Here is a 25,548-nt window from a genome sequence, read left to right on the forward strand (position 1 = left end):
AACTGTGTCCCATTATCTGCGATGATAGCATACGACAACCCAAACCGACATATGATGTTCTCCCACTTCCTTGACTTTCTGCAAAGGGATGGCTTCAATCCATTTAGTAAAGTAGTCTGTGGCTACCAGCATGTATCTCCTCTTGCCGCTTGCCATGGGTAACGGTCCCACAATATCCATAGCCCACATGGCAAATGGCCACGGACTCGATACATTATGCAGGGGTTCCGCGGGTGCGAATATCCATTGTGAGAACCTCTGGCACTTGTTGCACTTCTTGGCGAAGTCCACCGCGTCCTTCTTCATATGGGGCCAAAAGTAACCCTGTATCAACAGCCGGTGCGCAGTGGTCCTTCCCGCCGAATGGCTCCCACAGTCACTTTCATGCAATTCTCCCAACACCTCTGCAGCCGACCGTGGCCCTAGACATTTTAACAAGGGCCCGTTGAAGTTTTTTCGGTACAATTCACCTTCCACTAGGACGTACCTTTGGGACGTCTGTTCCAACTTTCTCTTTTCTTTCTTGTCTGTCACCTCCCTTCCCCCCAAGAAATTTCTAATGAGATCCATTCAACACTCTTCCTCCTCAGTAACCTGATACACCTCTACCACCTCTTCCGTACTAGGCTTGTCCAATCTTCCTACCCGTATCATCCTTTCCTTTGACCCCGGCATGGCTGCCGCCATATATGCCAGCGCGTCTGCGTGTCTATTCTCTCCGCTACCCAGGTGAACAAATTGAATCTTTGCGAACTTGCTGGATCTCTCGCGCACCACTTTTAGATACTTTGCCATTCTCGGGCATCGAGCTGCGAACCCACCATTAACTTGGCAAACCACGAGATTCGAATCTGAGTACACTATCAGTTCTTTGACCCCCAGATCCTCAGCCATCCTCAATCCCGCTATCACTGCCTCATACTCTACTTCATTACTGGATGCCGCAAAACCCAACTTTGTAGTTAGCTTTATTCTATGGTTATCGGGTGTAACCAACACCACCCCTATGCCGCTGCTTTCGTCAGTGGCCGACCCATCCGCGAATACCCTCCATACATTTCTCTTATCCCAAGGGTCCAACACGTTGGGCTCCACATCTCTTTCTGGTTCCATAACCATCTCTTCTTCCCAATTGGGATCCTTAGCGGGAACTCTGCTAGAAATTCTGCCACTGCTTGCGCCTTCTCCGCGGTCCTTACTTGATACTGTATCTCATACGCGCTAAGCATCACTGCCCATTTCAACATTCTCCCAGAACTCTCGGTCCTTAATGCCTATTTGAGAGGTAGGTTTGTGACCACTACGACAGAGTGAGACTCGAAGTAGGGCTTCAGCTTAAGAGCTGAGAAAATTAGTGCCAGGGCATACCTCTCGATTCTGCTATACCGCGTCTCTGCATCCAGTAATGTTTTACTTTGAAAATATACTAGTTTCTCCACCCTGTCCACAAGGCGGACCAATACCGAACTTACCGCATACTCGGAGGCCCCCAAGTACAAGTACAACTTCTCCCCCTCTTCTGGCCGTGATAATAAAGGTACCTTACCCAAGTACCCCTTCAACTCCTAAAATGCCTCTTCACACTCCTCGGTCCATAAGAAATCCGGAGTACTTCTCAACAGTCGGTACAGCGGCCTGCATTTGTCAGATGATTTGGAAATGAACCTATTCAACGCCGCCACCCTTCCTGCAAGCCACTGTACCTCCTTTACATTCTGCGGGGATGGCATTTCTATCAAGGCTCTTATCTGCTCAGGATTGGCCTTTAATCCTTGATGAGTCACGATGTAGCCCAAGAACTTGCCCGTGGTCACTCCAAAAGTGCACTTCTCTGGATTCAACTTCAAATTATACTTCCGTAGTATACTGAATGTCTCTCGTAAGCCTTCCAAATGCTCCTCCTCCGACATGCTTTTTTCCACCATATCATCTATGTATATTTCAATCCCTTTCCGAATCTTGCTTTCAAACATTTTCTCCCCCAATCTCTAGAATGTGGCTCCAGCATTCTTCAGCCCGAATGGCATCCTTGTATAGCAATACGTGCCGCCTTCTACCACAAATGTTGTTTTCTCCTGATCTGGCCCATACATCGCAACCTGGTTGTACCCCATAGACGCGTCCATGAATGAGAATACCTTGTACCCCGCGGTCCTATCCACTAACTCATCTACCCGCGGCATGGGGTAGCTATCTTTCGGGCACTCTCTATTCACATATGTGAAATCGACGCACATACGTACTTTGCCATTCTTTTTAGGTACCGCGACTACATTGGACAACTACTCGGTGAATTCCGTCTCCCGTATTATGCCAGCTCCCTTCAACCGCAATACCTCTTTGCGAATGTCCTCCACATACTTTGGTTTAATACTCTGCATCCTCTGCCTCACCGGCTTGGCATCTTCCCTCATGTGCAACCTATGGCATGCAAATTCTGGGTCTAATCCCATAACGTCCTCAATCGTCCAAGCAAACACATCCCTATTTTCCACCAAAAACTGTATCAACTTACTCTTCCAATCATCCGGCAGACTGGATCCTACTGATGTGAGCCTTTCTTCCTCCCCATCCCTTATATTCACCACTTCAATTTCATCTAGCGTCTGTGGACCCTCCGCAGGTTCCAACTTACTCTCCACGGAGGCACTCTGTAATTGCTGTGCCTGCCTTTTCCCTGGGTGGGAACTCTCCTCTTCTGTTCCGTGTACCAATCATTTCACTGTTCCCCTATGACTGTTCTTGGCTGTCACCTGATCACCGCGGACTTCATACGTGTGCCCGTTAGAGTGGGGAACCGTATCACTTGATAGTACGTAGATGGGACGGTCTTCATCACTCATGAATCCACCTCCTCCCCAATATAGCGTTGTATGCTGAGGCAGAATCTACCACCATGAACCGTGCGAATACTGTCACAGGGCCCGTGGTTACCGGCAACAAGAGCTCCCCTATAAGCTCTGTCATACTTCCATTGAACCCGTATAAATTAGTGCGCGGAGGTCTCAGTTGCCTAGGATCCATTCCCATTTCTTCCAATGCTCCTTTGAACAACAGATCCACCGCACTGCCACAATCCACTAACACTCTCTTCACCAGGTAATTGCCCATTGCCACCGTGATAACCAACACGTCCTCATGGGGGGAGTCCACTGCCCGTAAATCTGCCTTGCTGAAGACGATCGTGTCTTTGTCCTCGGCTGGTCGTGGCATATCAATCCTGTCATTGATTTGTTGTATGCTCGCGGTCCTCCTTACCCTGTCTCTATGTGCATTATGACTCAGTACCTCTCCACTGAAGATCACATGTATAGTCATCAATAACTGATCCTGTCGCGGCAAGCGCTCATCATTCTGTGCATCCCTCACAAACTTCTTCATCTGGCCCTTCTCCACCAATCTCTGAACCATCCACTTCAAAGCGTAACAGTTATCAGTCTCATGGTTTCGCATCTTGTGATATGCGCAGAAAGGTTTATCCGGCAGCTTTATTGGTGTGTTCCGCGGACCTTCATACCCCCACAAGTTTTTAATCAAAGGCAATATTTCTCTCAACGGTCTATTCAGTGGCATCACCTCTGTCTCCCAGTATGGCTTCCTTTCTCTATTCTCCCGTTGAATCCCTTCCCGTACTCTCTCAACCCTCGGGGGGTAACCACGGTACCCTCTGCTTCCCTTTTCCGAGGCCCCTTCCCTGCGATGCTCCCTATCTTTCTCCAAAGAGAAAACAACTTTCCCTGATCTCTTCGGTAAAGTGTCCTCATACCTGATGTATTTCTCTACCGGCGGATATAGTTCGTGCAATGTTGCAATCTCATTCTTTGCGACCGACTGGTGCACTCCCGTCCCTGGACGTAACCCTCGCTCAAATGTGATAACCGCTGTCCTCTCATCCAAATTCTCGACCTTCAATGTCTCAGCTTTGAACCGACATAGATACTCTCTCACTGTCTCTGCCGACCTCTGTCCCACGTTGAACAAGACCGCGATGTCCACCGCACGCTTCTTCTGGTGTATGAAATGATCTACAAAGGCCTGTTCCAACTCTTGGAAACTCCATATGCTCCCCGCCGGCAACCGATAGTACCAATCTGACGCCCCACCTTTCAAACTGGCTGGGAACATCATGCATCGCAATCTATCATACTGCGACTCCTGCCATAAAGGCATCTGTTGCCTGAAATGGTGGATATGGTCCGCTGGGTCTCCTTTCCCATCGTACCTCTTGAATCGAGGTTGATTAAAGCATTTTGGGACCTCCGAAGCCCAAATGCCGTCCGCCAAAGGGTTGCGGTTTAGCCCCGCCACCACTTGGCTAGCCGCTCCTCTGCGACTTTTCCCTTTCTGCTGGTTTGCTTCTCTGTCCTTGTCTATCATCTCTTGCACTTGTTCGATTGTCAAGGCGGCCACTGGATTTTCCACGAGGTTTGGCTCCTCCTCTTCCTCCTCAGAGCTATCATTTGCCTCTCCGCCCGTACCTTCCTCTTCTCTTTCCCTCTCTCTTCTCAACCCGTCGTTCTCCTCTCTTAGCCTCCCGATCTCTTCCCTCATAAGCCGTGTCTCCTCTATCTCCAGATCCTCTCTCCTGCCTCCTTCTTCATCAATCACCGCCTCTGGTGTCGATTCCTGCACTGCCACTCTCTTTGGTCTGCCTACTTGTTTCTTCGGTGCCATCTCCACTTTGCCTTTATTTTGTCCCCACAGACGGCGCCAAATGTATTGACCTAAAAACTCAACTGTTCTATCGATGAGAAATGATGGACTTACAACCCTCTTTTTCTCTCTCTCTCTCTCGCTTTCACTGTGCGGCCTCCTCTTTTCTCTTCCCATCTTCTTCTCTTTATACCTATTTCCTCTCACTTCTTGACCATCCAGCTGTCCTCACATCCAACTGATCCCCTTCCTGTCATACACTTGCCACGTCCGCGATCTAGGGTTTCTCGGCTAGGATCGCATACTTCTCGGTTTACCTTACTAAGATGCACCCCATTCGGTGTCCCGCTGACCTGGTCCTTTTCCTGGCTCAGTTCCTATGCTCCTGCTCTATCATATTACTCTGCCTCTCATATGATGTCCACTGTCATCCTAGAGAGGGCCTTTGAGACCAAAATGAAAAGATATGGGGATAGGGGACCCCCTTGTCTCAGCCCTCTCTCAGGGATAAACTTTTCTAAAGGAGAGCCATTGTGCATGAGTTGGAAAGAAACTATGGAGAGACATTGATGAATCATGCGCCTCCACTTATTGTTAAACCCAAGTTTTTCAAAAATGTTATTAACAAAAGCCCATTCCACCCTGTCATAGGCCTTGGCCATATCCATCTTAAGGGCACACCATCCCTCATTTTTAGTCTTCATGTTTTTCATATTATGGAACACCTCACAAGCAAGACCCACATTGTCCCCAATGCTTCTCCCTTTGATGAAAGCCCCTTAAAAAGGGGACACAATCCTATTCATAAGACCTTTCAGTCTATTTGTAAGAATTTTAGATACAACTTTGTACCCAAAGTTGCATAGACTGATAGGTCAAAATTTAGAAGCATGATCAAGATTTACTACCTTGGGAATCAAGGCAATGTAGGTCTCATTGAACTGAGGATTGAGGTAACCATTAGTAAAGAAATCCTGCACAAAAGAAACCACAGAGGGCCCAACAATGTCCCAACATTTCTTATAAAGCACCCCTTGAAAACCATCAGGACCAGGGGATTTAAGACTGCCCATCTTATTCACTACCTTCCAAATATCCTCCTTATTAGGAATACTAGTGAGGATTTCATTCTCCCTCTCACTCACAATACTGTGGAACAAATCCATAATCTGATCATCCCTTTCAGGTTGATCAGAAGTGAATATCTCAGTAAAGTAGTGATTTAGAGAAGTTCCCACTTCAGTTCTTCCTTTTTTCCAGTTGCCATCATCATCCTTAATCTTGTCTATTTTATTTTTTCTCCTTCTATATATAGTGGATAGATGATAGAATCTGGTATTTTTTCCCCCATCTTTGATCCAATCAGAGGAGGATTTTCTCCTTATCATACCAACCCAGCAAAATGTCTTTCAGCTCTTTTGCTTTATTATAATTCTCTATGGAGAAAGGTTTTGCCAAGACTTTATCCAAATTCTTATGTGCAGCCTTGATGTTAGTAAAGATGTTCCCAAACACAAATTTGTTCCATATAGTAAGATCAGTCCTAGTTTTATGCAATTTATGGATGAGATTACTATCAGGAAGATCATATGTAAAAGCATTCTAGGTATTTTCAATCACAGGTCTACAAGCATCATTAGTAAGCCACATATTAAAGAATTTGAACGGTCTATGATTTTTCTCCTCCTTATTATCCAGGTTGATGATTAAAGAAATATAGTCAGAGGAGGCATTAGCAAAAGTTTGAACAAGGGCATAAGGGAACAGAGTTATCCATTCAGGAGAGGCCAGAGCTCTGTCCAACCTTTCAAGCACATGATCACCTGATCTCCGATTGTTGCTCCAGGTGAACTTTGGGCCTTTAAAACCCAAGTCCACCAAACCAAGATCATTAATCATGCTATTAAACTCATGCATACTTTTTGTGATTTTGCTTCTCTCTCCAATCTTCTCATTTAACTGAGTAATGGCTTTAAAATCACCAAACAAACACCATGGTCCAGGAATCAGAGGGGCCAGTCCCCTCAATTCATTCCAAACTTTATTCCTATTATGGGCAGCAGGTTCACCATACACAAAAGAGAAGAACTAATCATCTATACTGAAATAATTTGTAATTTTACCTATGACTTGGTTTCAAGAAGCCCCTAGAATCTCCAGTTCCACACTTTCTTTCCAAAGCACTGCCAGACCTCCACTAAGTCCTTGAGCTGGAACCGCAAAATGCCCATCGACACCTCTACCTGCTCTACACTAATACATCAGTTTTGTAAGTATGGGAATATTTTGGCCTAAAAAATGCTCTGCAAAGACTTTCTGGTTAATGGGGGAAAAAGCTCATCCTTGTTGCTAGTGGTTAACTTCTGCACTAAAAATTTCACCGAACTAGCAGAAGGATTGTTATCCTTGATGGAAACTCATCAATAGGTGGACGATCCCGAAATGACCTATAATGTTTTGTTCTGCATGTGCAAAACTAAAAGGTCAAGGGAGACGGGGCAGTTTGCCGGTCTCTCTGTATTTGGTTGGCAATTTGACACTAGAACTTACAACACTAATGATTGGTGCCTATTGTAAGGACCATAGGATAAGAAGAGCTCAGTATCGGCTTAACAAGATGGAAGAGAAGAATGTGACTCCAAACAAGTTGACATTCAAATTCATTATTGAAGGATACATTGCGTGTCAGAACAAGATCAACGAGACTACGGAAGTACTTCTTAGGGTGTCAAAAATGGGTCGCTTGCTAAGTGAAGAATCTAAATCTTTGTTAAAAAAATCATTTCCACCGGAAGTGTGTCACAGGATACTAGGATGGAACGTGCAAGTACCCAAAATTCTCAAGGTACGGTACTACTTGAGGTCATGTACTCCCTCCCTTTAAAGGTATGGTACGGTACTACTTGAGGCCATGTACTCCCTCCCTTTAAAGGTATGGTACGGTACTACTTGAGGTCATGTACTCCCTTTAAAGTTTTTCCCTCATGGCATCCTTTTAAATGCTTGAGGAACTCTGACTTTGGTGCTATTGGACTATATGGAAGGGCTTGAATACTGTAAAGTGTAAACAGGAAGGAGAACAAGAAGCAAAACAATGAAACAAGAATTAAAACAGTTAGGAAAAATAAGTAAATGTGACCAGAAGTAACAAACTCTGGTCAGTAAGCAGTGATAGATATATGATTGAGTATTGTTTATAAATAGCTTGAAACTTTGAAAATTTATTTGTTATATCATAGCATGGGGATGAGCCCTTAGATAAAACAAACACAGTACTACTTTTAACGTATTAGCATAGAATTTACTAACACATGATAGTCTCAAATACTGATCACAATGATTCTAGATTATCTATTGTACAAGGCTTTAATGCCTTGAACGCTGTCTCCATGCAAATCATCCCTTTTAACCCCAGAAGGTGACCAATTTCGTGCAAAGCGACAGTTTCCAAATCAAATGAACCAACAACAAGACCATTCGCCTAACTCTTATCCGCATCATAATGGAACCTACCTTCTATATATTGGAGTTATCCCTCACATGAGGATGAGGATGAGGATGAGAAAGAAAGATCTTGTGCGTGTGAATAAGTCGGCGCCAAGACGCTTTGATTTAACTGGCCCAAAGCGCAGCGCCTTGCCGTGAAAAAGGAGATAGTTTTTTTTTCAGCCTCTCGCAAAACAAAGTTACTGGACTTTTGAGGGCGTGCGTGCTCAAATTGGTCTTGCCGAGAGCGCACCCACGCTCGCGCCCATGTCTAAATTTGCAGACTTCTATTTCTACAATAACCGCGAAATTGTGGGTTACTATAAAAACCATAAGGAAGGTTTTGGAAAACCTTAGTCTTGAAGAAATCCAATTTTGAGAGAAACCAAAATTGAGAGAAAACCTTTGCAAAGAGAAAAGCTTGTAAAGAGATAGGGGTGATCTAGTAAGGTGGAGAGACTTGAGAGGAGTGATTGTAATCTTCCTTCCCACACTTATAAAATGATTAGCTCTTGTGAAAGTAGGCATCATTCGTCGAACCACGTTACATTTTTTGTTGTGGTATGTTTTATTTTCTTTGCATTATTATTACTTGTTTGTAAAAGTTGTTGATTGCTTAGAGAGTTGGGCTTGCTAGATTGGTTGTAGTTAAAGTTTAGAATTTTGTCTAGAGAAGTAGTTTGTCCAATTGCAAGTTATCTTAGAGGATATTGATTCGTATCGTTGTCCCCAACAAGTGGTATCAGAGCCAGGTTAGATTAATCTAGGTTGTTATACAAATTTTGCTCGGAAGGTGTTTGACAAAATTCTTGAGAGAAAATTTGAGTTGAAATAGCTTGTGGATATGGACCATTCTGTAAACACTCGCATGATGAGTCTGAATAGAGCTAACTACACTATTTGGAAAGCCAAGATGGAAGACTTGCTCTATTGCAAGGACTTGGCACAACCCATTGAGAATGGAAGAGTAAAACTGGAAGCGACTGCCGTGGCTGAGTGGAGCAAGCTTGACAGAAAAGTAATTGGGTACATTCGACAGTGGATTGACGATAGTGTCTTCCACCATGTATCCCAAGAGACTGCCGCTTTTGGCTTGTGGAAGAAACTCGAAGACCTCTATGAGAGGAAGTCGGACGGAAACAAAGTGCTACTCATTAAGAAGTTTGCTAACACGAAGTACAAAGAATGTTCTTCAATGTCTGAGCATCTTAATGAAGTACAGAATACCATCAATCAGTTGCGCTTGATAAAGATTAATATGGATGACGAAGTTGAGGCTTTGTTCCTATTAAACTTTCTACCCGACAATTGGGAGACGTTAGCAGTTTCTCTTAATGGAGCGGCTAAGGATGGAATGATTTCCATGGAGATGGCTCCCGGGGCATTATTAAATGAGGAGACAAGAAGGGGTTCACGAAGCAGCTCCTCTCACTCAGAGATCCTTGTCACAGAGAAGCGGGGGAGAGGTAAGAGCAGAAAACTATCTCATTCTAGAGGTGATGACAAAAGCAAATCTAGGGGTGAAACTAGAACTCCTAAGGTAGAGAGATAATGTTACTATTGTGCCACCAAGGGTCACTTCAGGTATGAGCGCAGAACACTGAAGAGGGATAAGAAGAATAACTGTGTACATGAAGACATAGTAAAGAGGAACAGAAACACAAGCTGAGATACTACCGCACTAGTTGATGATGATCTAGTGGGAATTTTGTTAGATTGTGGAAAGTGCTGTGTTAGTACCTCATGCCAGGATACAGAATGGGTGATAGATACAGGAGCATCCTATCACGTCACACAGAACAGGGGATTCTTCACTACCTACAGCTGTGGTAAATTTGATGAGGTAAAGATGGGTAACAGTAGAGTCTTGAAGATTGTAGGCATTGGGGATGTTCATGTAGAAACCAATGTCGGCTACACCTTGACACTCAAGGATGTAAGACATGTCCTTGACATTCGGCTAAGCCTAATTTATGCTGGGAAGTTAGATGATGATGGCTTTCAAAACTCGTTTGGTAACGGGGTATGGAAACTGAGTAGAGGCTCCATTGTAGTAGCCAAAGGGAAGAAAACTTGCTCGCTTTACAAGACACAGGCTAGTTTGTGTAAAACAGAGTTGAATGCGGCACAAGAAGAAGCTTCCTCCAAACTATGGTATAAGAGACTGTGTCATATGGGAGAAAAATGCATGGAAGTTCTTGCCAAGCAAAAGGCCTTGCCAAACATAAAATGTACGCATTTAAATAGATGTACTCATTGTTTGGTAAGAAAGCAACACAGGGTGTCTTTCCAAAGATTCCCCTCTCACAGAAACGACAATGTCTTTGAGCTAGTACACACATACTTATGTGGTCCTATGAAAGTAAAATCCCACGAGGGAGCTTTGTACTTCTTAACTTTCATTGATAATGCGTCAAGAAAGATATGAGCATATAGTCTGAAGACCAAGGATGAAGTACTTGGCGTGTTCAAGACTTTCCATAGCATGGTGGAAAGAGAGATATGAAAGCCTTTGAAGTGTATTCGCTCAGATAATGGGGGTGAGTACATTGGGCCATTTGAAGAGTATTACAAGAGTCATGAAATTCGTCATGAGCAGACCATTCCTAAGACTCCGCAACACAATGGTATAGCCGAGAGAATGAACAAGACCATTGTAGAGAGGATGAGATGCATGTTGTCTCACTCTAAGTTACCTAGAAGTTACTCGCACAGCTGTGCATGTGATCAACCTATCGCCTTCGAAGCCTCTGAATAGTGATTATCCAGAGAGACTATGGTCAGGCAGAGATGTTGATTATGGATACTTGAGGGTATTTGGGTGCAGGACATTTGTTCATATTCCAAAGGATGAGAGATCCAAGCTTGATGACAAAGTTAAGTAGTGCATTTTTCTAGGTTATGGGGATGAGAAGTTTGGCGACAAACTTTATGATCTGATTAACAAGAAGGTAATCCGAAGTTGAGATGTTGTGTTCTTGGAAGACCAAACCATAACAGACTTTGAGGATGGTGAGAAGCTAGAAGCTTTCACTAATAATCTTGTTGTTCTCGAACGTGCAGAATGCATTGAGAATGCAGAGAACCATGGGTTTGAAGCTCATGATGATGATTCTATTGCTCATGATGGGATATAACCTATTGATATAGAAGATGTAGATGAAGTGCATGAACCACCACCTGAGCAAGCAAAAGTGCATCCTCCTGACCCATAAGAAGATGGGGGTAAGGAGGTCCGACAGAGAGACACTAGCTTCAACTAGGTATCCACCACATATGTATGTTTTACTGTCTGATAGTGGAGAACCTATGTACTATCAAGAGGCTCCTGAAGGTACAAACAAAGAAAAGTGGTTGAAAGTCATGCATGATGAGATGGATTCTTTGCATAAGAATCACACTTATTGTAACGCCCGTAATTAAAATACGTATTTATTTATTAATTAATTAATTAAATTATTTATTTAAAATTCCCTGGATTGGATTTGGGATATGTGGGCCTGATTTCTGGGCCTGAGTCTGTATTGGGCTTAGGTTTCGAACCCAAGTATATATTCATATTTTTCTAGAGAATAGGGTTGGGAGATAAAAATAAAAATAAAAAATGGAGGCGGAGATAAAAGCTCGTTGGCTAGAGCGTTGGAGCGCGACGATTCGGACGATGAGGGATTCGTGGAGTTTTAAGACAGGTGAGTAGATTAGTTTTCTATTTCACGTCTAACTTTACTGTTAAAGGTTTCTTCTCATGTTTTCGGTTCATTATTCTGTTATTATTATTCATCCTGTCATTGTTAAAATTGGTTAAACTGTCTTTTGAAACTCTGTTGGACTGCTCGAACTCCGGAGGCATCAATGGCGTCGCGAGCCCAAAAACAATAGAATCGTTCTGCCTTTTTCATCGTTTAAAGTCTTTTTATTGTTGTTGTGGTTTTGTATTGGTTGGCTGATGTCGGGTATTGAAGTTTGGTTGGGTGCTGTCGAAGCTTTGACAGGCGTTAATGGCGGTCGGAGCCAAGGTTGATACTGCGATACTGTGGTGGTGTTGATTTTGTAGTTTGAATTGTTATTTTGTATTGTGGGTTGGTTGATTGATGAATGGGGGTAGTGAGGAGGTTTGAGTGTTGATTGAAAGCTTCAAGGATGCGACAATGGCAGTCGAATCTTGGTTGGGGAGTAATCTTCAAAGTATATAGGTTAGAGTTTTGTGTGTATTAAAGTGGCGAAGGTTTTCGTAGAGAGTCCAACCGCTGGGTTGAAATGGGATGGAGAGGAGAGATGGTGGTGGCCGGCGCGCGAGCAGGTGCGGTGGTGGAGCTACAGCTGAAGAAGATGACCTGATGGTTTCTCTTGGGCCTAGGGCTTGGGCCTTAGATGTTTGCTGGGCCGAAATCTAATTTTGGTTTTTGGGCCAGTTTCATTTCTATTTGTTTTATTTTGGGCCAGTTTCTTTTGTTTAGGTTGGGCCCAATTTAGGTTAAGTTGTTTGGGCCAAAAACTAATTAGTTTTCTTGGGCCGGTTTCTAAGTTTTGTTGTGGACTTAAGTAATTTTTGTGGACCTGTGGGCCGGAACTAAGTTGTGTTTCTTTGGGCCAGTTTCATTAGTTGTCTGGGCCAGTTCTATTGTTATGTTGGGCCAATCCATATAAATTAAAATAGATCCAATGGGGTCTTTAAATATTTAGACTTTTGGGATTTGGTTTCGGGCTTTGATTGTGGACTTTTGACTGTATAATTGTGCTACGTTTTATGTTGTAAATTGTATAGACAAATCAAATGTTAAAATAGTGCGGAAGCCTGCATAATTGGTTAGTCATTATCTAAGAAAGATTTGACGTTGAGGTTGGGTATTTTTGACACGTGACGAGATTGAAATCTTAGGAGACATAATATTCCTAAAACGTTATAAAAATGTTAGGCGGTACGTTTGGAGAAATTGTGACATTAAGTGGTGTGTGGAAATTGTTATTATGTTAAATGATATCATATGTTAGGATATCTATTAAATGCAATATCTTTGAGAAATTGATATAAACGCGCTATTATTATATATGTGAGATGCTACTATGAGGTAGTATAGTATGTGTGGATATTTTCCCACGGGATTGTGGCTTAGTGCAATAATATATTGGCACGTGAAAGAATGAAAGTTGTTATGAGATGTATTGAGATAATTCTAAATATATTTGGTTTAGTGCAATAATGTATTTGACATGCACGGGATATAGTGAAATGATTATTCTGATATATAAAGGTATGACACTTAAATAAATTACGTAGTGAAAATCTTAGAACCTAGTTACCACAACTCATGTGATTTGGCCCTAGTGAGGGGTATATGTGATACGATTAGCCCTTCTGGCATTTTAGTGAATCTGAATGGCCCTTCTGGCGTAGCCGAATAGTGGCTTGATTATTTCGTTCGCAAAATTAGAACGAGACGCGCAATATTTTATGCCGAATAGTGGCAGTACTTACATAATAGCTTTTCGTGTGAGGGTTACGGTGTGCGCATCCCGCCGGGGTAGTTACGCATACGGAGTGGTTCATTATGTGGGGGGAGGCATGTGGATGTACATGTTCGGGCGTTGGAAAGCGATTGTGGTAGCCAGGAAACTAGGTAAGACATAGTTACGACGTGATTTTAGGGACACTAAAAAAAGAAAGCCTTAATTAATATAATTATGGTAATATGTTGGTTAATGATATATCTTTAGATAGATGATTGTATATGGTTTTGCAGAAGGGTGGGTCAAACTAATTATTTGTGCAGAGACGACCCACTCTGTAATTGAGCATGAAATGCGGTAAGTATAGAATATGCTTGGCTGGTTATTAGTTTAGTTAGAACCTAAGGCGCCTCGTGGAGGAACTAAATGCCTTTTTATTATGCGTATGGTTTGTTGTGTGGTTAGTGGGAAGTTAAAAGTACCGGTGGAGGAACTACCTGCCTTACTTATTGTAGTTAAGAATGTTGTATTAGTTGTTGGAAGTTAAGGCACCTCGGTGGAGGAACTAACTGCCTTATGGATTGTGTATGTATATGTATAAGTATATATTGTATTTTAGAGCTACTCACACCAGCATTTTTATAATGCTGACCCGATTTGCATGTTTGCTTATCGGCTGTGTTCATTAAATGAATATAGTTGATAAGTCTTGACAGGTTTAGTGTTGAAGAAGGTTGGTTGTTGTTTGTGGTTTGCGTTAGCGTCGTATTTCAAGATAGGATTTTGTTTTCCCTTGAGGTGAAATTGATTTTCAGTTGAGACAATGTTATTTGTATTTTCATTTGTAATTTTAAATAAAGAGTTATTGAAAAGAGATTTGTAACCTAATCTTATTTGTGAATTTTTGTAATGAAGAGGACTTTTGTTTAATTTTAAATTTTTATTGGTTTTTAATTATCCGCATATTTAAACTGTTTATGGGTTTTTGGAAGTTGAGAGTGCATCACACCTCGAAAATTGAAGAGTTGGGAACAAATATTATTTTTCCGAATTCTGTCGAAATTCAGGGTGTGACACTTATGACTTAGTTAAGAAACCGAAAGGAAGAAAAATTCTCAAGAACAAGTGGATCTACAAAGTCAAGCATGAGGAGAATAATCCACACCCAAGGCACAAAGCTCGCCTTGTTGTGAAGGGATTCAGTCAAAGGAAAGGTATTGACTTTGATGAAATTTTCTCTCCTGTAGTTAAGATGACTTCTATCAGGGTGTCTGACCGCAAGTATGAATCTAGAGATTGAGCAACTAGATGTCAAGACAACTTTCCTTCATGGGGACCTTAAAGAAGATGTCTACATGGACTAGCCAGAGGGGTTTGAGGTCAAAGGCAAGGAGCACCTAGTATGCAAGCTGATAAAGAGTTTGTATGGGTTGAAATAGGCACCGAGACAGTGGTACATAAAGTTTGATTCCTTTATGGTGAAGCATGGCTACATGAAGTCTGCTTCCGATCATTGTGTGTTTATTCAGAAATTTCCAGATGGGGATTTCATAGTGCTCTTGTTGTATGTGGATGATATGTTGATAGTTGGCCAGAACATCAACTAGATATCCAAGCTGAAGAAAAACTTGAGTAAGTCCTTTGAGATGAAGGATTTGGGTTAAGCAAAGTGAATACTTGGAATGCGGATCACTCGTGACAGAAAGAGTGGGAAGTTGTGGCTTTGTTAAGAAATCTACATTGAGAAGGTGTTGAAGAGATTCAACATGGATCAAACAAAGCCAGTCAGTTGTCCGCTTAATGGCCAGTTCCACATGACCAAAGATATGTGTCCAAAGGGTGAGCATGGGTAGAGTCAAATGGAAAAGATTCCTTATACATCCGCAATGGGCAACTTAATGTATGCAATGGTGTGTCCAAGACCGGATATTGCTTTCGCCGTTGGTGTTGTAAGCCGTTTTCTGTCAAATCCGGGTAAAGAGCATTAGGAAGGTATTAAGTGGATATTGAGATATCTCAAGGGCACTTCCAAAGCGTGTTTGTGTTTTGGTGGAAGTAAGACCTTGCTTAAAGGTTACACTGATGCAGACATGGTAGGTGATGTTGACTCTATAAAGTCTACCTCCAGTTATCTGTTTACTTTTGCAGGGGGAGTAGTTTCTTGGCAATCTAAGTTGCAAAAGTGTGTTGCCCTCTCCACTATAGAAGCCAAGTATATTGCAGCCACTGAGTGTTGCAAAGAGATGCTATGGATGAAGAGGTTCTTCGATGAACTAGGGCTAAAGCAGAAACAGTTTGTAGTTCCATGTGACAGTCAGAGCGCCATCCATTTGAGCGAGAATCCGAGTTTTCATTCTAGATCCAATCACATACATGTGTGTTATCATTGGATTAGAGAAGTTCTTGAAGACAAACATTTATGTATTGAGAAGATCCATACCGACAAGAACAGGTCGGATATGATGACCAAAGTCTTACCGAAAGATAAGTTTGATGTTTGTTGTGCTACTGCCGAAATGGTAACACATTCCTCCTGTTGATTTGGAAATGCATGGAGGTGCCCCCCTCACTGTTTGGGAAGGGGAGATTATTCGAATTATCCCTCACATGAGGATGAAGAAGAGGAGAGAAAGTAGTACTATTCATGTGAATAAGTTGGAGCGCGCCTGCACCCTTGCCATGAAAAAGAAGATTTTTTTTTTCAGTCTCTCGCGAAATAAAGTTACTGGACTTTTGAGGGCGCGCGCGCTCGAATTGGTCTTGCCGAGAGCGAGCCCGTGCCCATGTCTAAATTTGCAGACTTCTATTTCTACAGTAACCTCGAAATTGTGGGTTACTATAAAAACCAGAAGTAAGGTTTTGGAAAACCTAAGTCTTGAAGAAACCCAATTTTGAGAGAAACCAAAATTGAGAGAAAACCCTTGCAAAGAAAAAAACTTCTAAGGAGAGAGGATTGATCTAGTAAGGTGGAGAGACTTGAGAGGAGTGATTGTAATCTTCATTCCCACACTTATAAGAGGATTAGCTCTTGTAGAAGTAGGCATCATTGGTCGAACCACGTTACATCTTGTGTTGTGGTATGCTTTATTTTCTTTGCATTCTTATTACTTGTTTGTGATAGTTGTTGATTGCTTAGAGAGTTGGGCTTGCTAGATTGGTTGTAGTTAAAGTTTAGAATTTTGTCTGGAGAAGTAGTTTGTCCAATTGCAAGTTATCTTAGAGGGTATCGATTCGTATCGTTGTCCCCAACACTATGGGTGCAAAAGCATGAGCTAAAGTTCCGCCTCGTCCATCAAAGGGATATCCATCACCATGAGCACCACTATGAAAACCCATGGTAAGATCTGAAGTTGTATAGTCTTGAACCTCCTCGAACGTGAAATGTGTGACTAATGACCACCTCCCGAAGGCTCTGGCACATATTGGACTCAAAATGTCTTTCCTCACGCTAAGGAGGAAGGCGTACGTAAGATGCGTGTTAGTACTTGGCCACTTTTGGAAACCAGGGAAGAACGAATAATGGGACACTGTATGAAGAGTACCAGAGAACTATGACGGTGTTGTTTATTTTTGCCAGACCGCATAGCACTTGTTCCATTTATTATGACAGGAACTCCACATCTAGGCATCATCATTTTTGTCACTATCTCAGAGTCGAGAGCCCCTATTGAATTAAGATGGTAATTGAGTTGGTATGTCTTGATTGCAAACTCTAAGAGTTCATCAAAATCGTTGTCATCAGCGTGGCTGTTATTGGTGACTTCATCATTGTGCAAGTACCCAAATCTCTCAAGATACTGCTTAATGTCATGCACTCCCTCAACAGTTTTTCCCTTGAGGCATCCTTTCAAATGCTTGAGAAACTTAAAGGGTTCTGGCTTGGTGCTATTGGACTTAGAGGGAAGGGCTTGAACACAAAACACTGGAAGGAGAACAAATGTAAGAGCAATGAAAGAACACAATTTGAACGTCATTCCAAATCTTATAACTTGAGAAATTTAGTTCCCACAGCTTCTTGCATTTCTCCCATGTACGTTGAGGCTTATTTATACATTTTGAAGGACAAGCACCTATAAGTTTAAAACTGGTCATTTTGCATGTCAAAAACGTTCATTTCCTTATATCAAGGTTTCATCGTTTGATGTGTACATTTACCAAATAAACGACTCCATTTTTTCTTTTTTTCTTTTTTTCTTTTTTGTGAGCATTAGTATTAAAAGTTGGATGTTTGATTGTCCCGACTGCTCTAGCCTAGACTTGTACAACACTGCCACTACATCATTTGTGCCAAATAGGGATGAATTAGGGCCCCTTTTTGTTAGGCCCGTTCTAAATTGTGAAGAAAACTACTGGACTTTTAGCCTAATTTTGAGGCGGGCCTAATAGAAACGGTCCCCATCTGTTTATGTTTGGCCCAAATAGTGTAGTGCTCTCCTCAGATTTTAACCGACATGGCTGAGCAGAAGAAAACATGCCCCAGCCATTCATCCAATTTTATGCCACCACTAAGGCGACAAGCATGCGTTACCAAGCTCGGCAGCTCCATTTTTTTTAAGATAGTTGAAAAAAAGCTACTGACCTTGCCTATTTTTGTGTTTATTGGATGGTATATGGATGATGTATATAGATAGATGATGTAGATGGATGATGGTCGTTAAACAAAATAGAAGCGTATCAAAACCTAATTATCCCTCAATAAGTAAAGGATGCGTAGAGTATCGTTCCACTTTTAAGTGTATGTTATGTGAAGGACAGGACTGGAAAGGGGGTTTGAGGGATTAAAAACTATGATTGTAGAGATTTTAGATTCTAATGCTAAACTAAACTAAACTAACTAAACTATTGAAAATTTATAAGAGAGGGAATTCAAAAGATTATAATCCACCAATATTTTTGACCTATGACCTTCTGCTTCATGGTTGTTCTTACAAGTAGACTACAACTAGGCAATCAAGCGAGTGCCGATGCCCTCTTAGACGAAACATCGTTAACAATTAACTCTACTTAAGGTTATTCCTATATTTATGCTATTAATATCTTCTTTCCTTTTATGTAAGCTCGGGCAGCCATTCAATGTATTACCGAAAGCAACATCAAGGAGTACTTCTTAATAAGGCGGTCATTCAATGAATCACCAGTTAAGGCAAACCACTCCTTGAGCTACCCCTTCTAAGGTAACACAAAGAATACTTCCCTTACTCTAAATAACTATACTAATAGAAGAAAAGTAAATAACACTAGCATGATATTAATATTGCAAAACATAAACCCTATTCTATACTTCCATCCCCTGGTGTGGGCAATGGAACTAATAACTAAAAACATAAAGGGTTAACTTGATTGAAGAACACCATGAACCAGAAGAATCATTAAATCTTAAGCTCTAGCTTCATCTCCTCCCTTGAAGGAGAAGATTAGCCTTCCATAAAGAAGGAATAACACGAAGAACGAGAAGAAGAAGAGTCGAAGAACATAAGACTAGAAAGACTAATTTATTAAGACTCGGCTAGTTAAAACCGAATCTTTTATTATTAATCTCTCTCTGTCTCAAGTTATGGAGACAAGAATATAAGTGAATTAGCCAATTACATAAGGCACTTAGGTCCTCTATTTATAGGGGTTACAATGAGTTCTAGAAGCATTCCAAACCGCCATTTGTTTCCTAATACAAATCAATTGGAATTGGCAACAGTGTCATTTCATGCGTCTGGACGCATGATCCATGCGTCTCAGACACGAGCAATGCATCTGGACGCATGATCCATGCGTCTCAGATGCGAGCAATGCGTCTGGACGCGCGATCCATGCATCCCAGACGCGAAAGTCAATTTTCCCTCTTTTGCTCTATCCTTCTATCCTCTTTTGCGGGCTTTGGTCCAAGTAATGAATCCTTTGGCCTTGGGCTTCTAAATAGGCTTTAAAATAGGTCTAAGTCGCATTTTTAATAGCTCCAATTCCTTGACCTTTTCCATGATTGTCCACGGGCTTCCCATGTGATTCTTAATGCTCTGAATTGCTCCGGTTTACCCCTTTTTCTCTAATATTCCACAAAACTCTCTCTTTCACCTGTAGAATCATAAAACATAACTTACAAACACTATTAGTCCACTAATATGGCTAAACAAGAGGCATAATCGAGGGTTAAATTGCACTTTTTGAGCACTTATCATCTTCATCAAGGGCAGTGACGGAGCTAGGAGTTTGATCCAGGGGGCCTAGTGCAAAAGAGTTAGGCCTGACTATTTTTTAAAGAGATTATTTGGTTAGCATACTGTCTTAATTTGAACTGTGATTATGTTATTAATGATCCAGCAGTATTGAAATGGTCATCTTGTTGCTCCGTTAGTACAACTATTTCATTTTATGTCGTAAGTTCAGGGGGGTCTACGCCCTACTTGGCCTGCACATAGCTCTGCCGCTGATCAAGGGGTAAGGAAAACACGCTTATGAGACTAGAAAAAGAAAGAGTGAAAGACAAGTTGCATTGATACACACGAAAATAAATGCTCACTCTTCCTTGACAACTTAGTCGAAATTTTTGGAGACAATTGACAAAAGCGCCTTGAAAATACGACTTTAACTTTAATTTTTTTTTTGTAGGCCGGGTTAAGGATTCCTTTTCAAATTTGTGGGCCTGGACTCACGCCAAAAATATCAAAGATCCTAACCCATAAAAGTTTTTTAGCCAAAACTATAGTTATAGAGTACTCACCTCAAAACTTACTTTCTTGAAAACCAAAGCAAAATGCTTCTTCCACTCAGGGACGAAGCTAGGACTCTAAGCCAGGGGGGTGCGAGATTATGTTGACACCTCACCCGACCCCAAAAAGAAAAAATATATAATTTTTTTTTATTTTTTTTTGTTAGAAAGTCTAAACAATAAAGATCAACAAAATTATGCATTTATTTCAATTCACAAAACTAGAGTGCGTTGACTACTAATAATTGAATATGGACTAACGAAGTTAACTACTTAAGCACTTAAGCCATTAATTGATACTATTATGTCTATATATATCTACATAATCTAGTCTACAAGTCTACAATAATTCAACAAATTGTTAACTTCCATATCTTATAATGCTATAAATCTATATAACCATACTATTATGTGGAGAAAAGTATAAAAGATTAACATTGAAAGTAAAAAATTACCTTGTTTTGTTTTTTTTAAGTGAAAATTTTATTGATAATGATAACGAGTTTTATAAATAATTAGGACATGCGTGCAACAAGTTGTGTCTCAAGTCTTTCCGAATTTGTTTTTTGCTTTTTGTTTTTTTTGGGGTTGAGGTTTGACACTTGTTTAAGAATTGAGAGTGAAAAAAAGGTATTAGAATTATACAAACTAACCGGTTGGGCTTTTTGGGCCTTTGGCTATTTGTTTTAGTCTCATTAACCCATCAAACATTCAAAGACACATTTGTCCCTTTTAATGGTTTTGGACTCAAAATAAATGATAAATGATAATTTTGTAAGGGCAAAAAGAGAAGTAAAAAAAATGTTGGTTTATTTGAATGTTTTTTATTAGTTTTTTTTTCATACTATTTTTTTTGTTCATTATATTCTTATTATAGTTGTAAAAATTTTGGGGGTGCGGTGTGGAAGTTTGCTAAAAAAAAAAATTGGGGGGGGGGGGTGAGTCCTTATAATTTGAAGATTTGTGTAGGCAATTAGTTATGTGGTAGTGGAGCTTTTCTAATCTCAATGGGTGCGACTTCTCCCACACGCACCCCCATATATCCATCTATGCTTCCACTAGTCCACTCAACTCTCCTTCCTCCATTCTCATTCTCCACCAAACCATACCCTCCACTCTTCTTCCCATCACACTTTTTCCTTCCTCAAAACTGAAAACTCAAAACCCATCAAGTTCACTATCCACATGTGACGTACATGTATGAACAACCCTCAAATCTGGAACGTGTCTAACGTCCCTCAATAAACATGATGAGCCATTCATCTTAACATGCACGTCACCCTTGCCGACAATGTCACTAGGTTGGTCATCACCAAGAAAGACCGTTCCAAGGTCACCTTCAGTGTAGTTCTAAAAAGACTCTCGATGTGAGGTAGCATGGAAAGATGTGTTGGAATCAAGTATCCAAGACTCCTTCTTATGCTCCATTGAACATATTAAAATATCATTTACCATCTCAACAACATTAGCTTCTTAATTCTTTTTCTTGTTCTTACTGTTGTTATTGTTTCTCGGTGTCGGGCAATCGCTACTATAATGGCCAAGTTTACCACAATTGTAGCATATAACTTCACTTATATTTCGAGGATTGTGATCAACGCTTTGCAATCGAGGGTCTTGAGATTTCGATCTCCCCCTCCCTTTTTTCTTATCACGAATTTTGGATGAATTTCTTCCTCTACTTTTAGTGTTTAATGTTGACCCTAAAGTTGAAGGACTATCCTTCCTCCGATATCCTCGGTTAGTACCATACTAACAACGTGTTCAAACTTCAACTTGGTCATTCCCTCAGAGCCACTAATAGCCCCATAGTCAACTTCCAACTTGGAGGCAATTGTCCAAGTATTGCCAAAGCTAGCACCTCATCACTAAATGTAATTTCAACCGACTCCAATTGGTCCTTAGTTTGGTTGAATTCAATTAGGTGATCCTTGAAGGAGGTCCCCTCCGACATTTTTATACTAAAGAGCTTGGTGATCAAACAGACTTTGTTCATGGTCGAGGGTTGTTCATGCATGGTAGTAAGTGCTTCTATGAGAGACCTTGTCATCTTCTCGGTTTTAATATTGAAGGCTACCAACTTCGAGAGACTCAATCGGATTGTAGCCAATGTCTTTCTATCTTGCAAATCTCATATGCCTTACAGAATCTCTTCTGCCTTCTCACTTATATATCAAAGTTTCCATCAAATCATTTTGATAGAGTATGTTCTCAATTTACATCTTCCAATAGCCGAAGTTTGTACCATTAAACTTATCTATCTTGTAGCTTTCTCTATCGGTCATCATGACTTCCACTTGAACCAAACAATGGTGGAGAATCTCTCTAAGGAATTTCTACAAACACCTAGCTTGCAATACAACTTTGATGCAATACTAAAGGTGTAGTCTTTTCCTCAAACACCTTGTATACTATGATTCAAATAACCTTTGCTCAGATACCACTTGTTGGGAGATTTCACTAGGAAGTCACACCTCAACCTAGTTATTCTTTATCCCAAATGACTTCTCTTGGAGATCACACCAAAGAAGTCACCCACCCAAGACTTTGGTAGTTATCACAACAAGCTTCAATAGAGCAATAAATGCTACTACTCAATCCACAAACAATCAGTAGCAAGCAATAAATATGAAAGTAAATATTTAAAGTGGTTCGGTAAATATTACCTACATCCACACAAGAGCCAAGTTTCCTTTATAGTAAAGATTAGAGAGTTTACAAGAGTTAACTAGAATTCTAAACAACCAGCCTCACTCAAACCCTAGCTCAATAGAGCTCCCACAATCCCCATGAAAATAAATCTTTCAAAGTTATCTCAACCCTAACCATAAGTTTCCTTTTATATGTGGGGAGAAAATTTAGTGAGAAAATGGGTTTAGGCTTTAGATCGAAATTTCAACAAGCTATCGAAATTCCAAAATATCTCAAATAGGGGTGGTTTTGGCTGATGCCCACAAGTCGTGGGATCAACTACGACATGGTATGGTCGTTCAAGCATGTTGGTCGGACACCGGAGCGAAGCTCGACGATTCCATAACCCAACACTAACAGTATCAACAATATTAATCACACCTGCAAACCAACTTGGCTAAATTAATCTTCAACTGTCTCTGAGTCTTTCCTTTAGAAGTACCTATTTGAATTATTTATTGAATTTCTTAGATGATTATATGCAAATCGTAACTATTCTAAGGCTTTCATTTTGATCAAAGTGTATACTGTAGATGTAAAGATTTTTTACATCACCTTTCTCCTTTAGTTATATTGATTGGTAGTGATAAAATGATCACAGTAGTGTACCTTTAGCAAATATTTTATGGCATAACTTGGCATTTAGTAGTTCAGTACAATCAAAATTTCTAAAATAAACACGAAGAACTTAGAGTTATTCCCTATTTTTGAGTTTAAGTATTGATTAGATATTGTACGAAAGATATATAGTGCTCTCGGGATGTGAGGAAATACCTTTAGAATATTTCTCCCACCCATGGTGATCTCCCTCAATAAGGTAATTTCACAAGAAATTTGGAGGAAGTTTCTGTAAGTCATTATTTTTGTGTTTCCTGCAACTATTGTGGGAAAATATGCAGTTTATGAAGCAGTGACAATCCTCCAGAGGCAGAGTATCGATGTCCACCACATATAGGACACCGACACGCTATTTAGAGTTTCTAATTTATTTATTATTATTTAGAATTTTTGACACGCTGGGGATATGCACAGGGCACTCAATATTTTCTTGTATGTGATGAAAACAGTTGAAATAAAACACGACATGTTAAGGATTTATTTCACTCGTTTGGAAAACAAAAAACAGTTGAAGTAAAACATGACATGCACATGGTTTATTATTCTTTTCTAAATGGTGCTATGTTTGCAATATTATTAATTGTTTCCATGCGCCTAAATAAATTATTGTGTTCGTATCAGTAAGTGCAGGCCGTATTAGCTAGACTACAGTTTTATTGTTTACTGTGTTCATATCAAAAAGGGGATTAGTAGTCTCCATGGACCAACAGAGGATAGTGTAAATGAATTGGGCAAGTGCATTGAGCATATTTGCACACAAATGGTTGACAAAGCTGAGGTATGTTCATCTTGCTTTCATTTTTGTCATCCTCAGCTATATTTAATTACTCTATATAAATGCATCCTTACAGACATATTTTCTTATGGTTTTGTACTGAATTTTATCTAATCATGTTGTTTTGTGGTCCTTTAGATGGTTAGAAATGAAAAAAACAAAAGTCTTTTCTTTTACATTATTAGATTGTTGAAACCTGAGTTTGTTGACTTTGTTCAAACTTTTTCTATTACATTATAGTTTCTCCTATTGGTTGTGACTGGAAGCACTTAAAGATCCTAATAGGATGTTTGAGAGAGTTTGATCTTAATGGTCGACTTTATATAATGGCGTCAATAAAGGCTATGTAATCAAAGGCACGACCAATGGTTTTCATGACCCATCGGCCCAATGGATTCAAAATTTAATGAAAATAAATGCAGCTTGGTGTTAATTGTGCCACTTAGAAACCCATGCCATGAGCTTTGGAACTTGCGTTGCTCCTTACAATAGTTGATAAAAGTACCAAGTTCCCTAATCTCTGTAAATTACTGGAGTATTTCTGAATTTGTTGTGTCAAAGGCATTTGGTGGTCATTGAATTTATTTGTACGCTTTTTTTATTTGATCTTATCTGGTTCATTTCATGATCACAATAATATTTCGGTATTGCTCAAGTTTGGATTTGTTTTAATATTATAGTTGCATCTTTGTAGTTGGAATGTGAGTAGTCTAAGATTTTTTTTATGGATGTTCACTGTTTGTTAAATCTCCATTATCAAAAAGAAGTTCAATGTAAGATAATTTTGCTTCAGGTTGTAAAAGCAACAAACACAATGACCTAAAAATAAATAAATAAATGGTATATTACTTCTGAAGAGTTAAAAGTGGTTTTGTTATGGGTCTAATGTGGTGACTTGGATATGAGTAAGGTAAAAGAGCTTGAATGGGGTTTTATGTGCTATTTGTTGAGTTAGGCTGCCATGTTATTGTTTGTGTGAATAAGTGTATTTAGTTCTTCTAGTGCCATTGCTTTGGTTAATAATGTGAATGGGCAAGTATTGGTTTGAAGAAGAGAACCATTTAACCATGCAGTGATTGTTGTATTATTTGCTTATCTCAAAAAAATTAGCTAATTTCACTTGGTAAAAACTTTGTACGTGTTTTTTGGTTTTTTTTTTTTTTGTTGTGAAATAGCT

General features: G+C 40.4%; 3 protein-coding genes and 1 pseudogene across 3 annotated transcripts; all 4 read right to left on the reverse strand.

Annotated features, from left to right (window-relative positions):
* Window positions 1–570: 570 nt before the first annotated feature.
* LOC147497998 (uncharacterized) lies at window positions 571–1,119 on the reverse strand. Its single transcript, XM_086563092.1, has one exon. The coding sequence runs from the start codon at window positions 1,117–1,119 to the stop codon at window positions 571–573; it is 549 nt and encodes a 182-aa protein (XP_086419218.1).
* Window positions 1,120–2,835: 1,716 nt separating this feature from the next.
* On the reverse strand, window positions 2,836–4,674 carry LOC147497999 (uncharacterized). Its single transcript, XM_086563093.1, has one exon. The coding sequence runs from the start codon at window positions 4,672–4,674 to the stop codon at window positions 2,836–2,838; it is 1,839 nt and encodes a 612-aa protein (XP_086419219.1).
* Window positions 4,675–6,255: 1,581 nt separating this feature from the next.
* LOC147498000 (uncharacterized) lies at window positions 6,256–6,570 on the reverse strand. The gene has a single exon (XM_086563094.1). The coding sequence runs from the start codon at window positions 6,568–6,570 to the stop codon at window positions 6,256–6,258; it is 315 nt and encodes a 104-aa protein (XP_086419220.1).
* A 10,233-nt stretch (window positions 6,571–16,803) lies between these two features.
* Window positions 16,804–17,561, reverse strand: LOC147498001 (metalloendoproteinase 2-MMP pseudogene; annotated as a pseudogene).
* Window positions 17,562–25,548: the final 7,987 nt, after the last annotated feature.

Source organism: Coptis chinensis, chromosome 5 (assembly GCF_015680905.1).
Source record: "Coptis chinensis isolate HL-2020 chromosome 5, ASM1568090v1, whole genome shotgun sequence".
Taxonomy (NCBI): Eukaryota; Viridiplantae; Streptophyta; class Magnoliopsida; order Ranunculales; family Ranunculaceae; genus Coptis; species Coptis chinensis.